The 18447-nt window shown below is 37.8% G+C and overlaps 1 protein-coding gene across 2 annotated transcripts in view; it reads left to right on the top strand.

The window, feature by feature from the left end:
• Positions 1-18447, top strand: part of LOC124868947 (neuronal acetylcholine receptor subunit alpha-7-like) — a 59313-nt gene that overhangs the window by 25546 nt on the left and 15320 nt on the right. Inside the window, exons 3-4 of one of the 2 annotated variants that reach the window (XM_047366607.1) lie at positions 16-60; positions 5113-5222. In XM_047366607.1, coding sequence (XP_047222563.1) covers positions 16-60; positions 5113-5222 — 155 coding nt within the window. The remainder of the gene's footprint in view (positions 1-15; positions 61-5112; positions 5223-18447) is intronic. The other variant, XM_047366608.1, reaches the window with a different exon arrangement.

Below are 18447 nucleotides of genomic sequence, written 5' to 3'. Positions count from 1 at the left end.
CTTGTTTCCCTCTAGGATGAAAAGAACCAAGTGTTGATCACAAATGCGTGGCTGCAACTGGTATGACTCTTTGCACAGTAAATTCTGTGTGATCAGCTTGGTAATTTTATGTACATAAACATTTAAGTCCCAAATTATTCATGCCCCTGGCAGGTTTAAATCTGAAACCCATGGTGGCGCAGTTGGTAGCATATTCTCCCCGTGCATGAGTGGTACTCACCGGGTACTCCGGTCTCTCTAAATTGCCCTTAGGTGTGAATGAGTGTGTGCATGGTTGTTTGTCCTGTATGTCTCTGTGTCCCTGCGATGGATTAGCAACCTGTCCAGGGTGTACCCTGCCTCTCACCTCTCTAGACAACTGGAGATAGGCACCAGCTCCCTGGTGACGCACTATGGAGTAAGCAGGATAGAATATAAATGAATGAATGAATACTTTTTCAAACAAGAAGTTCATTTCTGATATAAAATTAGACTGGTGTCTCTCAACAGGTAGTAAAAATGTAATAAGAACTCTGAAAAAATCTGTTTTAATTAAATTTTTTTTTTTTATTTAAAAAAATGGTATGTCAAAAATGATGTATACACTTATCATTGATCAATGAAAAGTCTGTGTTGGCATTAGAGCAATCAAACCCTTTTTATACTTGCTGACGAGCTTTTTGTGAGTTACGTCTGATATTCAGAGGGTTTATTGTTGGTAATGAGCTCTGAGTCTTTGAGCTTGGCAGAGCTCTGTGCATCACCTTAATCTTTAACTTCCTCCACAGATTCTTTATTGGATTCAAGTTGTGAGTCTGGTTGGGCCTCTTCAAAATATTAATATTACTTCCAGTTAGAAGAAACATGTTGCAATATTTAAAGGATATTTTTTTTACCTTTTTGTGGCTGGGGTACAAAAATACCTATATACCTATATACAGTGAATGAATAAAAAAACTACTTGATCAGTCATCCCCAATAAAAAACTTCAATTTATAATTATGTAGGAAGTTATAGATTAAGGCCTTGACTTCCCTCATACACGAACACGGGCTGCTAGGAACTCAGAGACAAGAAAGAGCTCACATTAATACTATATTTATTCAAGTCAAACAAGCGCACTCTACTCAGAGATAGACATAGAATACAACCTCATAGGAGGTGATAACGCGCAAAAAAGTTAATTAAATAAAGGTTTTCAAGCAGTTTATTTATACTTCCTGGTGAGCTGTACCAAATACAAATTTAAATACAAATTACATTATTAGGTAAATAGGAGATCACATGTTAAAGTGAGAAAAGTTGTAAAAAAGATCAGAGTTTTTCAAGTTCACACAAACTGGAAAGTTGGAAAAATTACCCACTGGAGCATCATGTACAGTACTCTAACCACAGGCAGCAAGTTAATTATATTGGGCTTACAAAAATGACCCTAAAGAACATATGCTACTTTCCCGAATCACAGTTGATAAGCAGATTCACTCTTGAGCATGTGTTATTCTAAAGTGCTTTCTTTTTACAAGCCAAACAATTGTTTTAATCAGAAAAAAGTAGACGTGCATGAACTTTCAACTGTAGAGAGCATGTTTGAACATTGCCAGTTCACGAGTACATTAAAAGTGATGATGAGTGATAATCAAGGAATATATCTCTAAAATGAAGGGAAGGAAGCATGCCAGAGCGAGGAGGTGTCACATAAAACATTTATGATCTGTCATTTTGATCATCCTGGTTTTATTGTGTTAATAATTGTTGATGACATAAATGGGCAACAGAGAAAAAAAGAAACCCCAGCAGCCAATCACTGTCTGTATTTACAGCCTGAAGTGCAACAATTTCAACAGATTTACTGCCTTTATGACACTGTTATTCACACACCATTCATTTTATTAGGCACACCTTCAATCAGGTCTTTAGAACTGCCTTGATTCTTCATGGCAAACATTTTGGTCAATATTAACATCACAGCATCATGCTACAATTATTGATATGAATCTCCAATTCTACCAGAACTCAACGGTGCTATGTTGGATTGAGATCTATGCATTCGAATATTGTCAATTCATTCTCATGTTCAAGAAACATTTTTTAGATGATTTTGAGCTTTTTGAGATGTTGACTCATCCTGCTGTTATTCTCTGTCAGATTATGGGTACATTGTTGTTGTAAATGGTCAACAACCAAACTCAGGTAGCCTGTAGTCTTAAAATGGTGCTTATTTGTTACTAAGGTGTCTGATATATGCTTTCATGTTTATGCCAAATTCTGACCCTATGATCTAAATGTCACAGCTAAAATTAAGACTGATACCATACAATGTTCTAATTTGCCATGTCCAATTTTGATGATCCTGTGTGCCTTACTTTCATGTTTTCAGCTCAATTTAATAAAATTTTACATGTCACCAAAGCTTATAACATGCCCACTTGCAGTTAGTAAGCTGCTTGAAAAAAAAACCTGTTCCCTGAAAAAAGGCATTTGCTTATTAAATTGCCCAAACTTCTACAACAGTCCATTGTATTCTACCTATGCATGGAGGAACCTAGCCACTTTGTATTTTTATTTTACCATAAAAGTAGAAACTGCTATAAGAAATATTTATTACATTGTCCAATAGCATAATTTTTTTACATTGGTAGAACCAGAAATGTAGAACATTCTTATTATTACAGCAGATTCAGTCAGAACAGCCCATTAGTGATGATACAGTCAGGTTGAGTTGGCTGCTGACTGCCTTGCAGGTTGTATCTATTATTCAGGAAGGCACCTCTTTAATACATCATCTACTTTGGTGCAGTGGTTTATGGGGACTTTGCAGATGCATCAGTATTTGATGGAGACCTAAGAAGTGCATTATGCAGACAAAGACAATCAGTCAGATAATCAGACATAAAAGGGGTAGGTTCTACCTCACTGCATCACTGATGATTTTAGGATTACGTTTTTATTAAACATGAATGATCCACATAGAATGGATTAAATTTCCTTAGGTGAAAATTGTATTGGGATTTGCTTTTTTCACATCTGTGCACTACCTTTGTCTCCTCCTCCTGTGAATGTTAAAGATTGTAGATATGATGCCTTGCAAAAGAATTACACCTTTAACCTTTTCTCATATTCTCAGGTTACGATCACACACTTCTGTGGATTTGATTGTTTTCTGTTGTTTTTGATTGACGAAGTAATACATAGTTGTCAAGTGAAAGGAAAATGATACATAGTTTTAATTTTTTTTTTACAAAGGAAAAATTAGAAAAATGTGAAGTATTTATATTCAGTCCGTTTTACCCCTTTACCTCTAAAGAAACTATATTGCGAGCTATTGTCTTTAGAAGTTATCTCATTGGGAAATAGTCATTCAACTGTTCTGTGAAGGCCCCAGAAGTTTGTTAGAGAACATTGGAGTTTAAACCGCATTATGTACATCAGGAAACAGGTCAGAGAAAACGTTGTGGAGAATTTAGAGCAGGATTATTACAAAGTACTATTCAATTCCATATCCATGAATGGAAAGAGTATGGCACAACCACAAACTTACCAAGACATGGCCTCCCACCTTAAGCGACAGGCTGAGCAAGGAGAATGTTAAATAAAGAAGTAGCCAAAAGGCCAATTGACTAACTGGGCTATTTTAAAAAGGGAATGGGTAAAATGTTTTATTTTTGAAAACATTTTTAAAACTACAAATTATTTTTCTTCCACCTTACTAGCTTCTTTGGGTGGCCTATCACAACAAAATCCCAATAAAAGTTTTTATTGGAGTTAGTGGTTGTGAAATGATGGAACGTGAAAAGGGCTATGAATACTTGTAAAGTACTGTATGAAAACCTGAAGAACAGGTTTGAGCTACAGGAAAGTCTTTTGGTTGCACTGCTGTGCACCAGAAATTTTATTCCACTCACATGCTTTTTCTGAGGGTGAACAGAGAAACAGCAAACAGAAAAACATATTTCTTTTACCCACATGCTATTTCTAAAAAAGTATTTTCTGTCGGCTTGTGTTGAAGGGGCTCAACATTGAAAGAATAGTAAGGGATGAACATCAGAAAGACGCTTACATCATTCTAATAGACAAGAAGAAATAAATGCCATTTATTGACTTTTGTTTCCTACTTTGACTGCGTTTCTGTGAAAAAGTTTATCACATACAAGGGATCGTCGATCAGTTTACGTATATCTAAATACTTGAAGAGGTCACGTTGCCTTACGCTTAGGAGGAAATGCCCTAGAAACACACCAGTAAGGTTTGTTGGTTCCAGGCCAACAAAATCAAAGTTATGGATCAGCCAGCCAAATTCCCTGGCCTTAATCTGATTAAAAACGTGTGTGACAACATCAAAAACGCTGTTTCTGAGGTGAATAGCTGGGAAGCAGTTCTCAGAAACAGTGGTTATACAACTAAATGTTAATTTAGTGATTCACAGGAATAGTAAGTCCTAAAGATTTTTCATTTTATACAGTAAATATTTGAGTTGGGAAAATGCATACACTGCTATTTTGTTAAACATATTCACTTTTCCTAATTTGCTGTACACACAGACGTACACCCTTTACAGTGGCCATTTAGAGTCCAATATAGAAATGGGACAACATTCATTTAACTACAGATGACAGATTAACTTACTTGTGATAAATAATAAAAAAAGCAGCATTGTGTGCTTTTAAAATGCTTTGAAGCTGGGCTCACTTTGCTCTTTGCTGAAAGGAGTCAACCTCAGATGGGATTCCAGGGACCAGTGCCAAATGTTGGCTTGGCAGACTTTCAGTGGCAACATTCATTAGCTGAGCTGGAGACAAAGTGTAACAGCCAACAACTAATAACGTGTGTAATGGGAAAAAATGTTTGACTGTTGCTGACCTCAGGTTAATCACACATAAATATGGAGGGTTTTGGAGGATTCTGATCTTTTGATACTTTACTGTGTCAGCATTTATCATAAAATATGATGTAAGATGAAGCATAATGTGGTGCATCTGCTCAATTTCCAAAATTTTTATGTTCAGAGCTAAGGACAGTGAGGTGTTGTTTCTGTCAAATAAGAATGTGTTAACAGGCCTAAAAAACTGACATTTTTTACTTTTACATTATCTTTATGCAAATTAACATTTTTTTATTTCCTATGATTTGATCCAGCATTGGACGGATATTTATCTGTCATGGAACCCAGAGTACTACCCTGGGGTTCAGAATCTCCGTTTTCCTTCCAATCTGGTTTGGGTTCCAGATATACTCCTCTATAACAGGTAGGCTTTTTTGCTTGTATCTGTTGGGCTTTTTTTCTTATTTCCTGTGTGCTTTTTTTCAATTCAATTCAGTTTATTTATATAGTGCCAATTCACAACACATGTCTCAAGGCACTTCACAAAAGTCAGGTATATAGATTCCAATTAATCCTAATCATTGAACAGTGCAGTCAGATTCAGTTATTTATTCAAACTGGATAAAATATTTTTCTATCTAAGGAAACCCAGCAGATTGCATCGAGTCAGTGACTTGCAGCATTCACTCGTCCTGGGTGCAGCAATCCCTCATACTGAGCATGCATGTAGCGACAGCGGAGAGGAAAAACTCTCTTTTAACAGGAAGAAACCTTCAGCAGAACCAGGCTCAGTGTGAGCGGCCATCTGCCACGACCGACTGGGGGTTTGAGAGAACAGAGCAGAGACACAAAAAGAACACAGAAGCACTGATCCAGAAGTACTTTCTATGGGAAGCAAAAGTAAATGTTAGTGGATGTAGCTCCTTTAGTCATTTCACCTAGAAAGAAAGAACAGATAAACTCTGAGCCAGTTTTCAAAGTTAGAGTCTGAAAGAAGGCACATAGAGTTAGTCACGGTAGAAGCTCAGTCAGTAGCTATGTCTAGGAGAGAGAAAGCGTTAAACACTGAAAGACAGGGCCATGTGAATCATCGGTAGAGGGTGAGCATTAAGTTGTTGCCAGCAGAAGCTTGGACAATGCCCCCCTCCAGAAAGGGGGGCATTCGTCCTAAAAACCTGTTTAATATGGGATTTAAATGACATGTCCTGGTCAAAAATAACACCAAGGTTTTTTTACTTTATTACCGGAGGTCAATTTAATGCCATCCAGGTTAAGTCATTGACTAAGCAGTTTCTTTTTTAAAGACTCCAGTCCAAAGATGACAACTTCTGTCTTGTCTGAATTTAGAAGCAGAAAATTTAAAGTCATCCAAGTTTTTATATCTTCAAGACATGCTTGTAGTCTATCTAACTGGTTGGGCTCATCAGGATTTATGGATAAGTAAAGCTGAGTATCATCAGCGTAACAGTGAAAATGTATCCTATGCTGCTTAATAATTTTACCTATTGGAAGCATATATATAGTAAAGAGAATTGGCCCAAGTACTGAACCCTGTGGTACTCCACAATTAACCCTGGAGTTGAAAGATGATTTATCATTTACATAAACAGACTGGAATCTGTCAGACATAAGATTTAAACCAGCCTAGCGCTGTTCCCCTGATCCCTACAGCATATTCCAGCATTTCTAAGAGAATATTGGGATCGACTGTATCAAATGCAGCACTGAGATCTAAGAGGACAAGTACGGATACAAGTCCATTATCTGAGGCCATAAGAATATCATTAGTGACTTTCAGCAGAGCTGTTTCAGTGCTATGATGAGCTCTGAAGCCTGACTGAAACTCTTCAAACAGGTCATTGCTGTGTAAATGCTCACACATTTGATTAGCAACTATTTTCTCAAGAATTTTAGATAAGAATGGAAGATTGGATATAGGTCTGTAATTTTTCAAGTCATCTCGATCAAGCGAATGTTTCTTAAGTAAAGGTTTAATTACATCTAACTTAAAAGCCTGTGGTACATATCCATTTACTAAAGATAGATTAATCATATCTAAAATGGGGCTGGTAATCAGAGGGAACACTTCCTTAAATAATTTGGTCAGGATTGGGTCTAACATCCAAGTTGAAGGTTTAGATGAAGCTAATATTTCTGATAACTCAGGAAGCTCCACAGGTTTAAAACAGTCCAAACACAGATCAGGTTCTACAGTTACTTCCAATGTTGTCTCACTTGCTGAGGATGAAGTAATTATCTTCGGGAGTATGTCAAAGATTTTATTTTTAATAGAATGGCGAAGTGTCTTTTTATACAACAGTAGGCTATTTTTCCAGATTAAGTAGGAATCCTCTAGGTGTGTAGAGTGCCATTTTCTCTCCAATTTTCTAACATTGTGCTTTAAAGTATGCAGGTCTGAATTAAACCAGGGAGCCAGCCTCCTATGAATAGTTACCTTCTTTTTCAAGGGGGCTGCATTGTCTAACGCACCACGCAATGATGAAGTAACGCTATCAACAAGAGAATCAATTTGTGAAGGGGAAGAAACAAAATTATTGCCCTCCACTGTGCTTTTCTGTGATAATAAGGGAATTAAATGTGGAACAGATTCTTTAAAGGTTGTCACAGCATTTTCTGATAATGATCTACTATAATGACATTTTTTTTTCAGGTGTGGAGTACTCGGTTAAATTAAACTCAAAGGTTATTAAAAAATGGTCAGACAGGACAGGGTTATGAGAAAATATTGTTTTGTCTTTACACTCAATGCCATATCTCAGCACAAGGTCCAGAGAATGAAGACAAAGGTGGGTAGGTTTGTTAATGTTTTGAGCAAAGCCAATTGAGTCTAAGATAGCATTAAGGGCTATATTTAGGCTGTCACATTCAGTGTCAACATGAATGTTAAAATCCCCCACTATAAAAACCTTATCTGTATTTAACACTAAATCAGATAAAAGGTATGAAAACTGATCTATAAATTGAGAGTAAGGACTTGGTGGACGGTACAAAACAACAAACAGAAGTGGTTTTAGTGCTTTGTAATTTGGATGAGGAAAACTAAGGATTAAATATTCAAAAGAGTTGTAGCTATTGATTGGTCTGGGACTAATCAATAAATCGGACTGAAAGATGGTTGCTACACCTCCTCCTCGCCCAGTATTTCGAGGAATGTGAAAATTTAAATAATTAGTAGGAGTTGACTCATTTATAGTAACATAATCCTCTTGCTGCAGTCAGGTTTCTGTGACACAAAATAAATCAATCTGATTGTCACAAATTAGGTCACTAACTAGCAAAGTCTTTAAAGAGAGAGATCTTATGTTCAGTAAGCCACATTTAATTGTTTTATTTTTCTTTTCGGTCTGAGTTGTGTTTATTTTTATAAGATTTTCCTGATTTCCTCCTTTTAGATTATTTTTTAATCTATTCAATTTTGGCCATGGGCGAGACATTGTCTTAATAGGGTAATGGGTGGGTAGCAGTACAGAAGCTGCTGAGAGGAGTGTTAAACTACGACCCTGCTTCCTGGTCTGAACCCTGGGTTGTCAGAGATTTGGAGAACTAATAAATTCAGCCAGATTCCTAGAAAGAAGAGCTGCTCCATCCAAAGTGGGATGGATGCCGTCTCTCCGGATCAGACCAGGTTTTCTCCAAAATGTTCGCCAATTATCAATGTAACCCACATTGTTTTCATGACATCAGTTTTTAAACTGATGTCATGCTTTATGCTTTTTGTAATATAGGTTGCTTTCAACTACTGAGATTTTTGTGTAATCCTTTGTGTTTTACTGTTCTTACAATTTGTCTTTTCAAATCTGCTTATTGTTTGTGGGTTTGTTTGCTCCCATATGTTTTGTTTTGTACTATGCACTTTCACATTCTGTAGTTTTTTGCTTTCACGACGTCAGTCTTCCGATTACCTCATCCGTTACTCAATTCAGCTCATTTCCATCTATTAAATGCTCGTTGGTTTTCTTTTGTTTCGAGTCCTGACTCCTAATTATTGTAACCAGTGTCTTCCCTGCTTTTGTAGTTTCCATATCTTACCTTATTTACCCATTCTGCATGGGTAAAGATTCTACAAAGATTACCCAAACTTTATTAGGCACAGCTGGTACCATGTTGGATAGCGTTATAGCTTCAAAACGGCCTATATTCCACAAGGTATTTGAAACATTCCTCAGAGATTTTGGCCTATATTGACATCATAACAACACTGTTGCTAAAGATTTGTCAGTGGGACATCCGTACACCATCCCAAAGGTTCTCCTTTGGATTGAGATTTATGGACTGTGGAGGTCATTAGAGTATAGTGAACTTATTGTAGTGTTCAAGACACAAGTTTGAGGTGATTTAAGTGTTATCCAGCTGGTAGTTGCCATCAGAACATGGATACACAGTGGTCACAGACAGATGGACCTGGTGAGCAACACTACTCAGCTGTGGTGTTTAAACAATGCTCCCTTGGTACCAAAAGGCCCAAAATTCTGAACATACCTTATGATTGTCACAGCTGAAACCAAGATTAATGGGACCAGGCAACATTATTTTCCCAACCGGTTGTTATCCAGTTTCGGCGAGTATATATGAACTGTACCCACAGTTTCCCGTTCTTAGCTGACAGGAGTGACACCCAGTGTGGTTGTCTGCTGCTGTAGCCCATCCAGTTTAATTGTTGCCATGTTCTGTTCATTGGTGCCTTTCTGCACATCTTGGATTAAAGGGTGGTTATTGGAGCTACTGTTGCCTTTCTATCATCTTGAACCAGTCGGTCTGACAGATGGTTGTGCATGACAACCCCGATAAGCAGTTTCTGAAATACTCACACTAGCACATCTGGACTCAACAAAGATGCTATGTTTAAATGAACTTACATTACCTTAAGAAGTCTTCAACATCTCTATATAGCTGAATATGTAAAGTTCCTTCTACTTGACTGGCTTATTTGCTATTTGTGATAACAAGCAATTGAACATAATAAAGTGGCCGATGAGTGTATATTTGCTAGATAAAAAAATTATTTATTCAAATGACACAAAGCCAATAAAGAATGCAGTTGGTCATCCATGTAAGATTGAAAACATTGACATTTGACTCAAAACATTGAGGTAGACTCACAAATCATAGTTATATAATTTAATTTTTATCTTAAAACTAGAAACTGAATCATTCTTAATATTTTTTTTATCTAAATGATTGCTGGAAGAATAAGAAATTACTTCACCAATAATCACTGTATCTTGTCAGCAAATTGAGATTTTCTTAATACTAATTAAATGTCTATTCTGGTATCCAAACAAAAACTGTAATGGAAAAGTCTCATATGCCATACTCTAAAAAGTTATGGAACACAATGTCCCATCAGCATTTAGGGATTACTTGTCAGCTTGATTAGACACAGTATGTTTAATCAGCAGGATAAAGATGAGACTTCAATAGTACTTCATTTGTACTATTTTATTACACATTTGAACATTTTGAGACTCTCCAAAGACAGAAGTCCTTGAACTCTAACAGCAGGACCCATTACATGGTATTAAGAGCAGCTAGTAGTCTTCACGATTTTCACGATTTCCATAATTTTTTCAGAATATGTCTGAATTGTGGCAAATCTGATAATACTAATATCATTGCGAAGGTAAGCGTGACACTATTGCATTTAGGATTTTCCTTGTTGCTTTCCTGGCCATAGCATGATTTCAATATCATGGTTAACATATCTGCCTAGGATGTTTATAAGAAATCCCTGGAAAACAATTTCTGCACCTCCACTATCAGTTTCAGCCTTGCATTGGAGTTGCAAATAGCAATTTGTCTTTCATCAGCTTTTCAGCATCATAACATTATGCAGATGTGGGATTTTTCTAGATAGAATGCAGCATCCCATACAATGTGCCATACTGCGCAATAATTGTGAAGCCAGAAGAAATGGTGCACACAAAAGGGTGGTTCTTACTAATTACGTTGAACTGAGCATATGGAGAGTGTGAATCTCTGTTGTTTTTTATTGTAGTCACATCATAATTCCTTGTCCTATTTATCTTTCTCTCTACCAGCTCGTAAACAATCCCAGTGCTTTGGGCAACTTACAGTGAGGAGGCCCAATCTTAGAAATATATTTTGCATTTGAACTGCAACCTGAAAAACGTTCAACTTCGTTCAGCATCCCAGCAAGCACTCTACGTACAATCTTAAAGTGTGTGCATTCATTAGGGTTGGGTGCCCTGTTCCAGGGGGACACCCACTGCATTACAATCTCATACTTACTGGTGTGGAGATCATGGATTGTTCATTTCATATGCTTGGTAAAATCGTTTTAGTTGCAGCTGGCAGAACACCATAAGCCTTACATTAAAATTGTTGTTAGCCAGTGTGATGAGGTTGTTCTCAGGGCATGAGGCCAACATTGGCGGCCCTGTTTCAGATTTTCTTAACATTTTTGTGCCTGCTCAAAGTTCAAAATGGAGTTCACCTGAAAAAGGTTTTCAATGCAAAGGTTTTTGTACATGCTCAAAACAGTAAGGGAACTTCCTCAATTAATAGTGTTTTACTTGAAGTGTGATGTGCTCTTGATGGACCCTAGAAGACCTCTCCAAGACACTGTGGAGACCAAATACATGTGTGGTGTGATCTTTTCCAGTGCGAAGGGGATCTTAAATAGATGTCTTGGATTCAGATAAAGATAGAGGGTCTGTACAGCCTAGTTATTAAAAGTATTCAGTAACCTCCCAAGACTACCAACCGGTCCCTAAACATGTTCTTGCATTTTCAGTGTTTAAATCTTTTTTTATTATGTCTACTTTGTCCCAAAGAAAACAATTCTTAGACTTCTATAACATTTATAGAAAGCTGCCAATATGATAAACAAACACAGAGAGGATTTTATCCATTTGTGAAACAGCTGCGCCTCTGGAATGTCCTGTGATTTTATCTGGCACATGTGAGGATTTTGCTGTCCCAAAGGACAATCTGTTAAAATCAAGCATATGCTTGCCCTGCAGAAAACCATTTGTCTTCTACTTCTTGAAGATTTAATACAAACAAATTTAAATATTTCAGGGGATTGAAGTGATATTGAACAGATGATCAGTATTTTTCAGTTCTTGCATAGCCTTTGTTTCATACATAATGTGCTGTAAAAGGATCTCATGTTGTGATGCAGGGAAATATCACTCATAGAGATGCTAAATATGTATTTGTCTGTTGCAGGTTTATGTGACTAAAACTGCCATTTCTTTAACTGATGCCAGTTAAAAGTGCAAGGGGAGAGAGGTTATGAGACTGTTGATCATTTTAACTCTCCAGTCCAAGATATTCTGTTGTAATCTTACCTTCATGGAACAGATTATTCATAGACAATGAAAAAAAAAATACACAATCCTTTTAAAATGCCAGGTTTTTGGTGAGGTAACAAATATTAATTTGACAAATATCAAAATAATATTCTACTGAGAGGTCAAAATATTCTATCAAACTAATCTTTTTGTGCATTATCAATTTCAGTAAGAGAGTTCCACCTTGGTTAAGGTAGAATGACAGAGAGATGTTTTGCTGTGTAACAGAGATAACAAACGTTAAGCCGCTTACAGCGAGGGCCACAAATCACAAACTATGATGACAACATTCCTGATGCTGGCCTGGGTAAAAGCTGATGTTCTTTATGTTTTCAAGATTAATCCTCTGTAGAATTTTGGCTTCTTTATAATAATAAAGCAAGCCTGCAAGAGAAGAGATTTGAATTACGGTATATGTTAGATTTTAGAATTCCTATTGGAAAATTAGGTCATAATAAACCTGAGCAAATATGAAAACACTGGAAACATTTCTAAGACAGCACATGCCCAGATGATTGGTGCTGGAAATTCCATTAAAGTCCTGCAAAATATAGTATATACGTAAATGAGATACAGCTCATAATGTTGTTTTTTTTCAGATACACACTCTTTGTAAACTGTTTGTCGTGTTTTACTTGCAAAAAGTAACAATTTTCCTAAAATAATATCAATGGTTGTATAACTGTTGCTATCTAATAAGCCACCCAGTGTACACATTCGTGTCTAAAACCATTTAGCAGTTATTATAAGCAATTTTGTCTGCAGTAGGTATTGTGTCTATATTTAGTAGGCAATTAAGTGTCAAGCATACCTCACTCCTTTTAACACATTTTCTATTTATATTAGGTCTCTTTATTGTTGGTCTTTTTCAGTTACATACTGCATGTCAGACGGATATACAATATACACCAGGGGTCACTTATTACAAATCAGCAGGTTCCGAATAAAGAAAATCAGCAACCACTAAAGATCCAAAGACATTTTTAATTATAATCAGTTACTTTAAACAGCATTTAACACTGAAAAAAAATGCAGGTTGTGCCTTAACTTTTTACATAAAAAAATAACATAAAAATAGAACTTTCCATACAGGTCCTTCTCAAAATATTAGCATATTGAGATGAAGTTCATTATTTTCCATAATGTCATGATGAAAATTTAACATTCATATATTTTAGATTCATTGCACACTAACTGAAATATTTCAGGTCTTTTATTGTCTTAATACGGATGATTTTGGCATACAGCTCATGAAAACCCAAAATTCCTATCTCACAAAATTAGCATATCATTAAAAGGGTCTCTAAACGAGCTATGAACCTAATCATCTGAATCAACGAGTTAACTCTAAACACCTGCAAAAGATTCCTGAGGCCTTTAAAACTCCCAGCCTGGTTCATCACTCAAAACCCCAATCATGGGTAAGACTGCCGACCTGACTGCTGTCCAGAAGGCCACTATTGACACCCTCAAGCAAGAGGGTAAGACACAGAAAGACATTTCTGAACGAATAGGCTGTTCCCAGAGTGCTGTATCAAGGCACCTCAGTGGGAAGTCTGTGGGAAGGAAAAAGTGTGGCAGAAAACGCTGCACAACGAGAAGAGGTGACCGGACCCTGAGGAAGATTGTGGAGAAGGGCTGATTCCAGACCTTGGGGGACCTGCGGAAGCAGTGGACTGAGTCTGGAGTAGAAACATCCAGAGCCACCGTGCACAGGCGTGTGCAGGAAATGGGCTACAGGTGCTGCATTCCCCAGGTCAAGCCACTTTTGAACCAGAAACAGCGGCAGAAGCGCCTGACCTGGGCTACAGAGAAGCAGCACTGGACTGTTGCTCAGTGGTCCAAAGTACTTTTTTCAGATGAAAGCAAATTCTGCATGTCATTCGGAAATCAAGGTGCCAGAGTCTGGAGGAAGACTGGGAGAGAAGGAAATGCCAAAATGCCAGAAGTCCAGTGTCAAGTACCCACAGTCAGTGATGGTCTGGGGTGCCGTGTCAGCTGCTGGTGTTGGTCCACTGTGTTTTATCAAGGGCAGGGTCAATGCAGCTATCTATCAGGAGATTTTGGAGCACTTCATGCTTCCATCTGCTGAAAAGCTTTATGGAGATGAAGATTTCATTTTTTAGCACGACCTGGCACCTGCTCACAGTGCCAAAACCACTGGTAAATGGTTTACTGACCATGGTATCACTGTGCTCAATTGGCCTGCCAACTCTCCTGACCTGAACCCCATAGAGAATCTGTGGGATATTGTGAAGAGAACGTTGAGAGACTCAAGACCCAACACTCTGGATGAGCTAAAGGCTGCTATCGAAGCATCCTGGGCCTCCATAAGACCTCAGCAGTGCCACAGGCTGATTGCCTCCATGCCACGCCGCATTGAAGCAGTCATTTCTGCCAAAGGATTCCTGACCAAGTATTGAGTGCATAACTGTACATGATTATTTGAAGGTTGACGTTTTTTGTATTAAAAACACTTTTCTTTTATTGGTCGGATGAAATATGCTAATTTTGTGAGATAGGAAGTTTGGGTTTTCATGAGCTGTATGCCAAAATCATCCGTATTAAGACAATAAAAGACCTGAAATATTTCAGTTAGTGTGCAATGACTCTAAAATATATGAATGTTAAATTTTCATCATTACATTATAGAAAATAATGAACTTTATCACAATATGCTAATATTTTGAGAAGGACCTGTATTTCAATTTAAAGAACAACAATCCTTAACATTTTATTGACAATTTCATGACTTTCATATCTTACAAACACCTTTTATAAAACACCTGAACTGACTGTTTTTTTTTATTTTGTTGGGTTGATGAGAGAAGTGAGCTGTAGGCTACCCTGCAAGGATTTTAAACCTGGGCATAAATGCCGACAAAGCCATTCTCAGGCACATATCAATCATTGGTGAGCCCGAACGATATTTATTTTTGATTACGTTCATTTCATTTCTGTTCATCGGAACAAATGAGACACACTGGTTTTGTGCTCCCACCTGGCAAGACGAACAGGTACGGGTCAGTCCATTCTTCTTTAAAAGATCTGTTTTCTGTGACTTTTCTCTCACCAGTTCACATGGCTTCTTTCAGCAGTGCAGTCTCTGCTCTTTTTCCTCTTCTTCTTCTTTTATTTGACTGGCGGTTGGCAAACCAACTTAAGGTGCGTTTACCGACACCAACCGGATGCTCTTTTTGTCTGTGAATAGGCGGCTTGACTGTGTCTAATAATGGCTTGCAGCAGCAGCCCTGACTGACACAGCTCATTGCCTGACTTGCATCATGTGCATCCCGGGGCCGGAAGCTCCGCAGGGCTGCACCATATTAACATGAGATGCTGCGCAAGTAAAGTTAGACACTGTTGGACAACATGCAGTAATATATAAATGTTTAAAATCAGGTCCGGATTGGACGGCACATGGGTCCTGGTCCGTACCCTGGTCCGCTAATCCGTGACCTCTGGTATACACCTTTGTCTTTGAATGAGGTAAAATTAGTTTTAACCAATTAGGAACAACAATTTGGATGTGTTCAAGCAACCAGTTCAGAATGCACATCAGAAATGTATGTAAAATTATATTAAAATAAAATAATATTTTAATATTATCTGCTATATTAGAAATCAATTACCTTTTGCACTTTTTATTTTTAAATGTTTGATTCTTTATGTAAGGCTGCACGGTGGTGCAGTTGGTAGCACTGTTGCCTTGCAGCAAGAAGGTCCTGTGTTCGACTCCTGGCCAGGGGTCTTTCTGCATGGAGTTTGCATGTTCTCCCCGTGTGTGCGTGCGTTCTCACTGGGTACTCTGGCTTCCTCCCACAGTCCAAAGAGATGCCTGTTAGGTTAATTGGACTCTCCAAATTTCCCTTAGGTGTTTGAATGAGTGTGTGCATGGTTGGAAGAAGCTGACTGCTTCTTAATGTCATGTAATCAGCCGAATTACTAACCTGGCAGCTTAAGGCGGATATGCGTATATATATATATATATATATTATGTATTATTAATACAAATATTAATGTATGTATAAGTACCGGCGTAGGTTACAGCTGATCTGTGTTTAAACTACTCATTGAAATAAAGTTTGTTGTAACTTTAAAACACAACCCAAAACAAGCGACTTGCATCGAGGTTTAGAGGCCTGTTTGCAATCAAGCAATTTAGCACGACAAAGAAAATACACAATGAGAATAAACAACTTTTCAATTAATGAAACTTAAATAAATTTTTTCTGCCCAGACAAAACCTCTTACATGAACCAACGAACAAGAGGGCAGGAGATCCAAGGGGCAATGAGTTGCGTGGTGGGGGATGAACAGAGGAGACGTGGTGGTAGCTCTAGGCCTAGCCACCTGGGGCAAGCATACAGCGTTAAGATGAATGTCTGCTTAGACTGTACACATCAGACGTGCAGAGCTCTGGTTTCTATACTATCTTCCACAGTCAGTAGTGAAAAACCACTGATTAGAGGCACTGTCTCTTCTTGAGGAATCTCTGGTTCAGATTCTTTATTTGCAGAAGCTCATAAAGAAAGGTTAGGCTAGCTAGTCTTAATTCCGGCTGGTTTACAGTCATCTGATGCACAAAAAACAGATTACATTTAATATTTGGGATCCAAGTTTCTTCAAAGAAGTTGTCTAACTTGGCCAGTGAAGTCAGACACCCATGCATGCTGATCCCCTTATGCTGCTCTAATGAAGAGCCATGGGAAAGTGAGCGAACAGAGGTGCACGCCAGAGTTTTGTAGACCTATGAGGCACAGAGATTCCAGCTATGACTCCTCCTTCTAGGAGCATTTCTTGAAAATAGGTTTATGCCAATGGCTGAGCCCAACAGAGTGATCCTCTTTGCTGTTTGCCACCAGCCATATAAAGGACACTACAAACACATGGGACAAGATGCTCTTATCATTTCAGACCAACTCAAAATCTTTGGGCTGGTCTGAAATTATGTATTTGTTGTAAAAAAAAATTAGCACATATATCCATGGTGAAACATGATAGTCGCAAAATTTTTTTGGGGTGCCTTTTTTCATCAGGGATAGAGAAACTAGTCAGAGTTGCTGGTAGTAAGGATGTAGCTAAATACTTGCAAATACTGGAAGAAAACCGGTTAGAAAATGCAATAGACTTGAGTCTGGCACAATCTGTGGCAATCCTAAGAAATTAAAGTTCATAAACCTTCTCCTTCCAATATTGCTGAGCTTGAGCTATTTTATGAAGAAGAATGGGTAAAAACATCAATCATTAGATGTGCAAAGGTGACATGCGCTCAGAAACTTGCAGTAATTGCAGTAAAGGTGGTTCTACAAACATTAACACAGGAGAGATAATTTTTTTTTTACTATTGTAAAACATTTTCAAAATTAGGTATCATACGTCTTCCATTACACAATTAAGTAGTACTTTGTGTTCTATGAAACCCAATAAATTGTTTGGTTGTAAATTGACAAAAATGGGTAAGGGTTTAAGGGATAGGAAAACATAAGAGCAATTGTCTTGCAAGCCAAAGTTGTGGGTTTGATACCAGCATCCTCCTGCTCCAGGTTGAATTGCCCCTGGGCAAGGCACTTAACCTCAAATTGCCTACCGATCAGCGTATCGTATGAATGTGTGCACGTTTGTGAGTGTGATTGGGTTAATGTGGCTCTAGTGTAAGGTGCTTTGAGTGGTCAGTATGACTAGAAAAGCACATGTAAATGCATGTAAATACAGCCCATTTACCATTTATGTGTACTGTGGAAGATGTGGAAGATCCTGTCTTTCAGGCTGCATGTGAAATTGGATTCTGGAGTGCTGACGTATGAAAATATAAAATTACATCACTAAATGTCATCTGTCTGCACAGCTTACCAAAGGTGGAGGGGCGCCAAAGGACTAAAATCCTCTAAATCAGTGGTACTTAGGGCTTTTTATGAAAGAGCAAAGATGTTGACTTCGTATTGCTACTGGTGTGTAAAGGAAAAATATTGGCACTGTCACCTGAGTACGAAACATTTGATGGTGAGAGTAAAGGACTTCATCTCCAGCTGTTTAGACCTAAGGTCAATCTTAAAATAGCTCCTTTGGTAGAAACATCAGCTATAAACATTCATGTGGTATAATTTCTGTGGACTTTCTGTTTCAATCTATTCATGGTTGCTTTGTTCAGTTAACAGTGAGGTAAAGCCAAAACACTCACTGGAGCTTAAAAATAAATCCTAGTTGGTGGGGGAATTGTATTTGACAGTGGATACACTGCACTCTGAAGGTTATGATTTTCAAAGGTTTTTAACATGATGCAACATTTGGGCATCTGGTGAAAACCCTAAA

Source organism: Girardinichthys multiradiatus, chromosome 5, assembly GCF_021462225.1.
Source record: "Girardinichthys multiradiatus isolate DD_20200921_A chromosome 5, DD_fGirMul_XY1, whole genome shotgun sequence".
Taxonomy (NCBI): domain Eukaryota; kingdom Metazoa; phylum Chordata; class Actinopteri; order Cyprinodontiformes; family Goodeidae; genus Girardinichthys; species Girardinichthys multiradiatus.
Note: the sequence above shows the minus strand (reverse complement) of the source record. Positions and strands in the feature narration are given on the sequence as shown.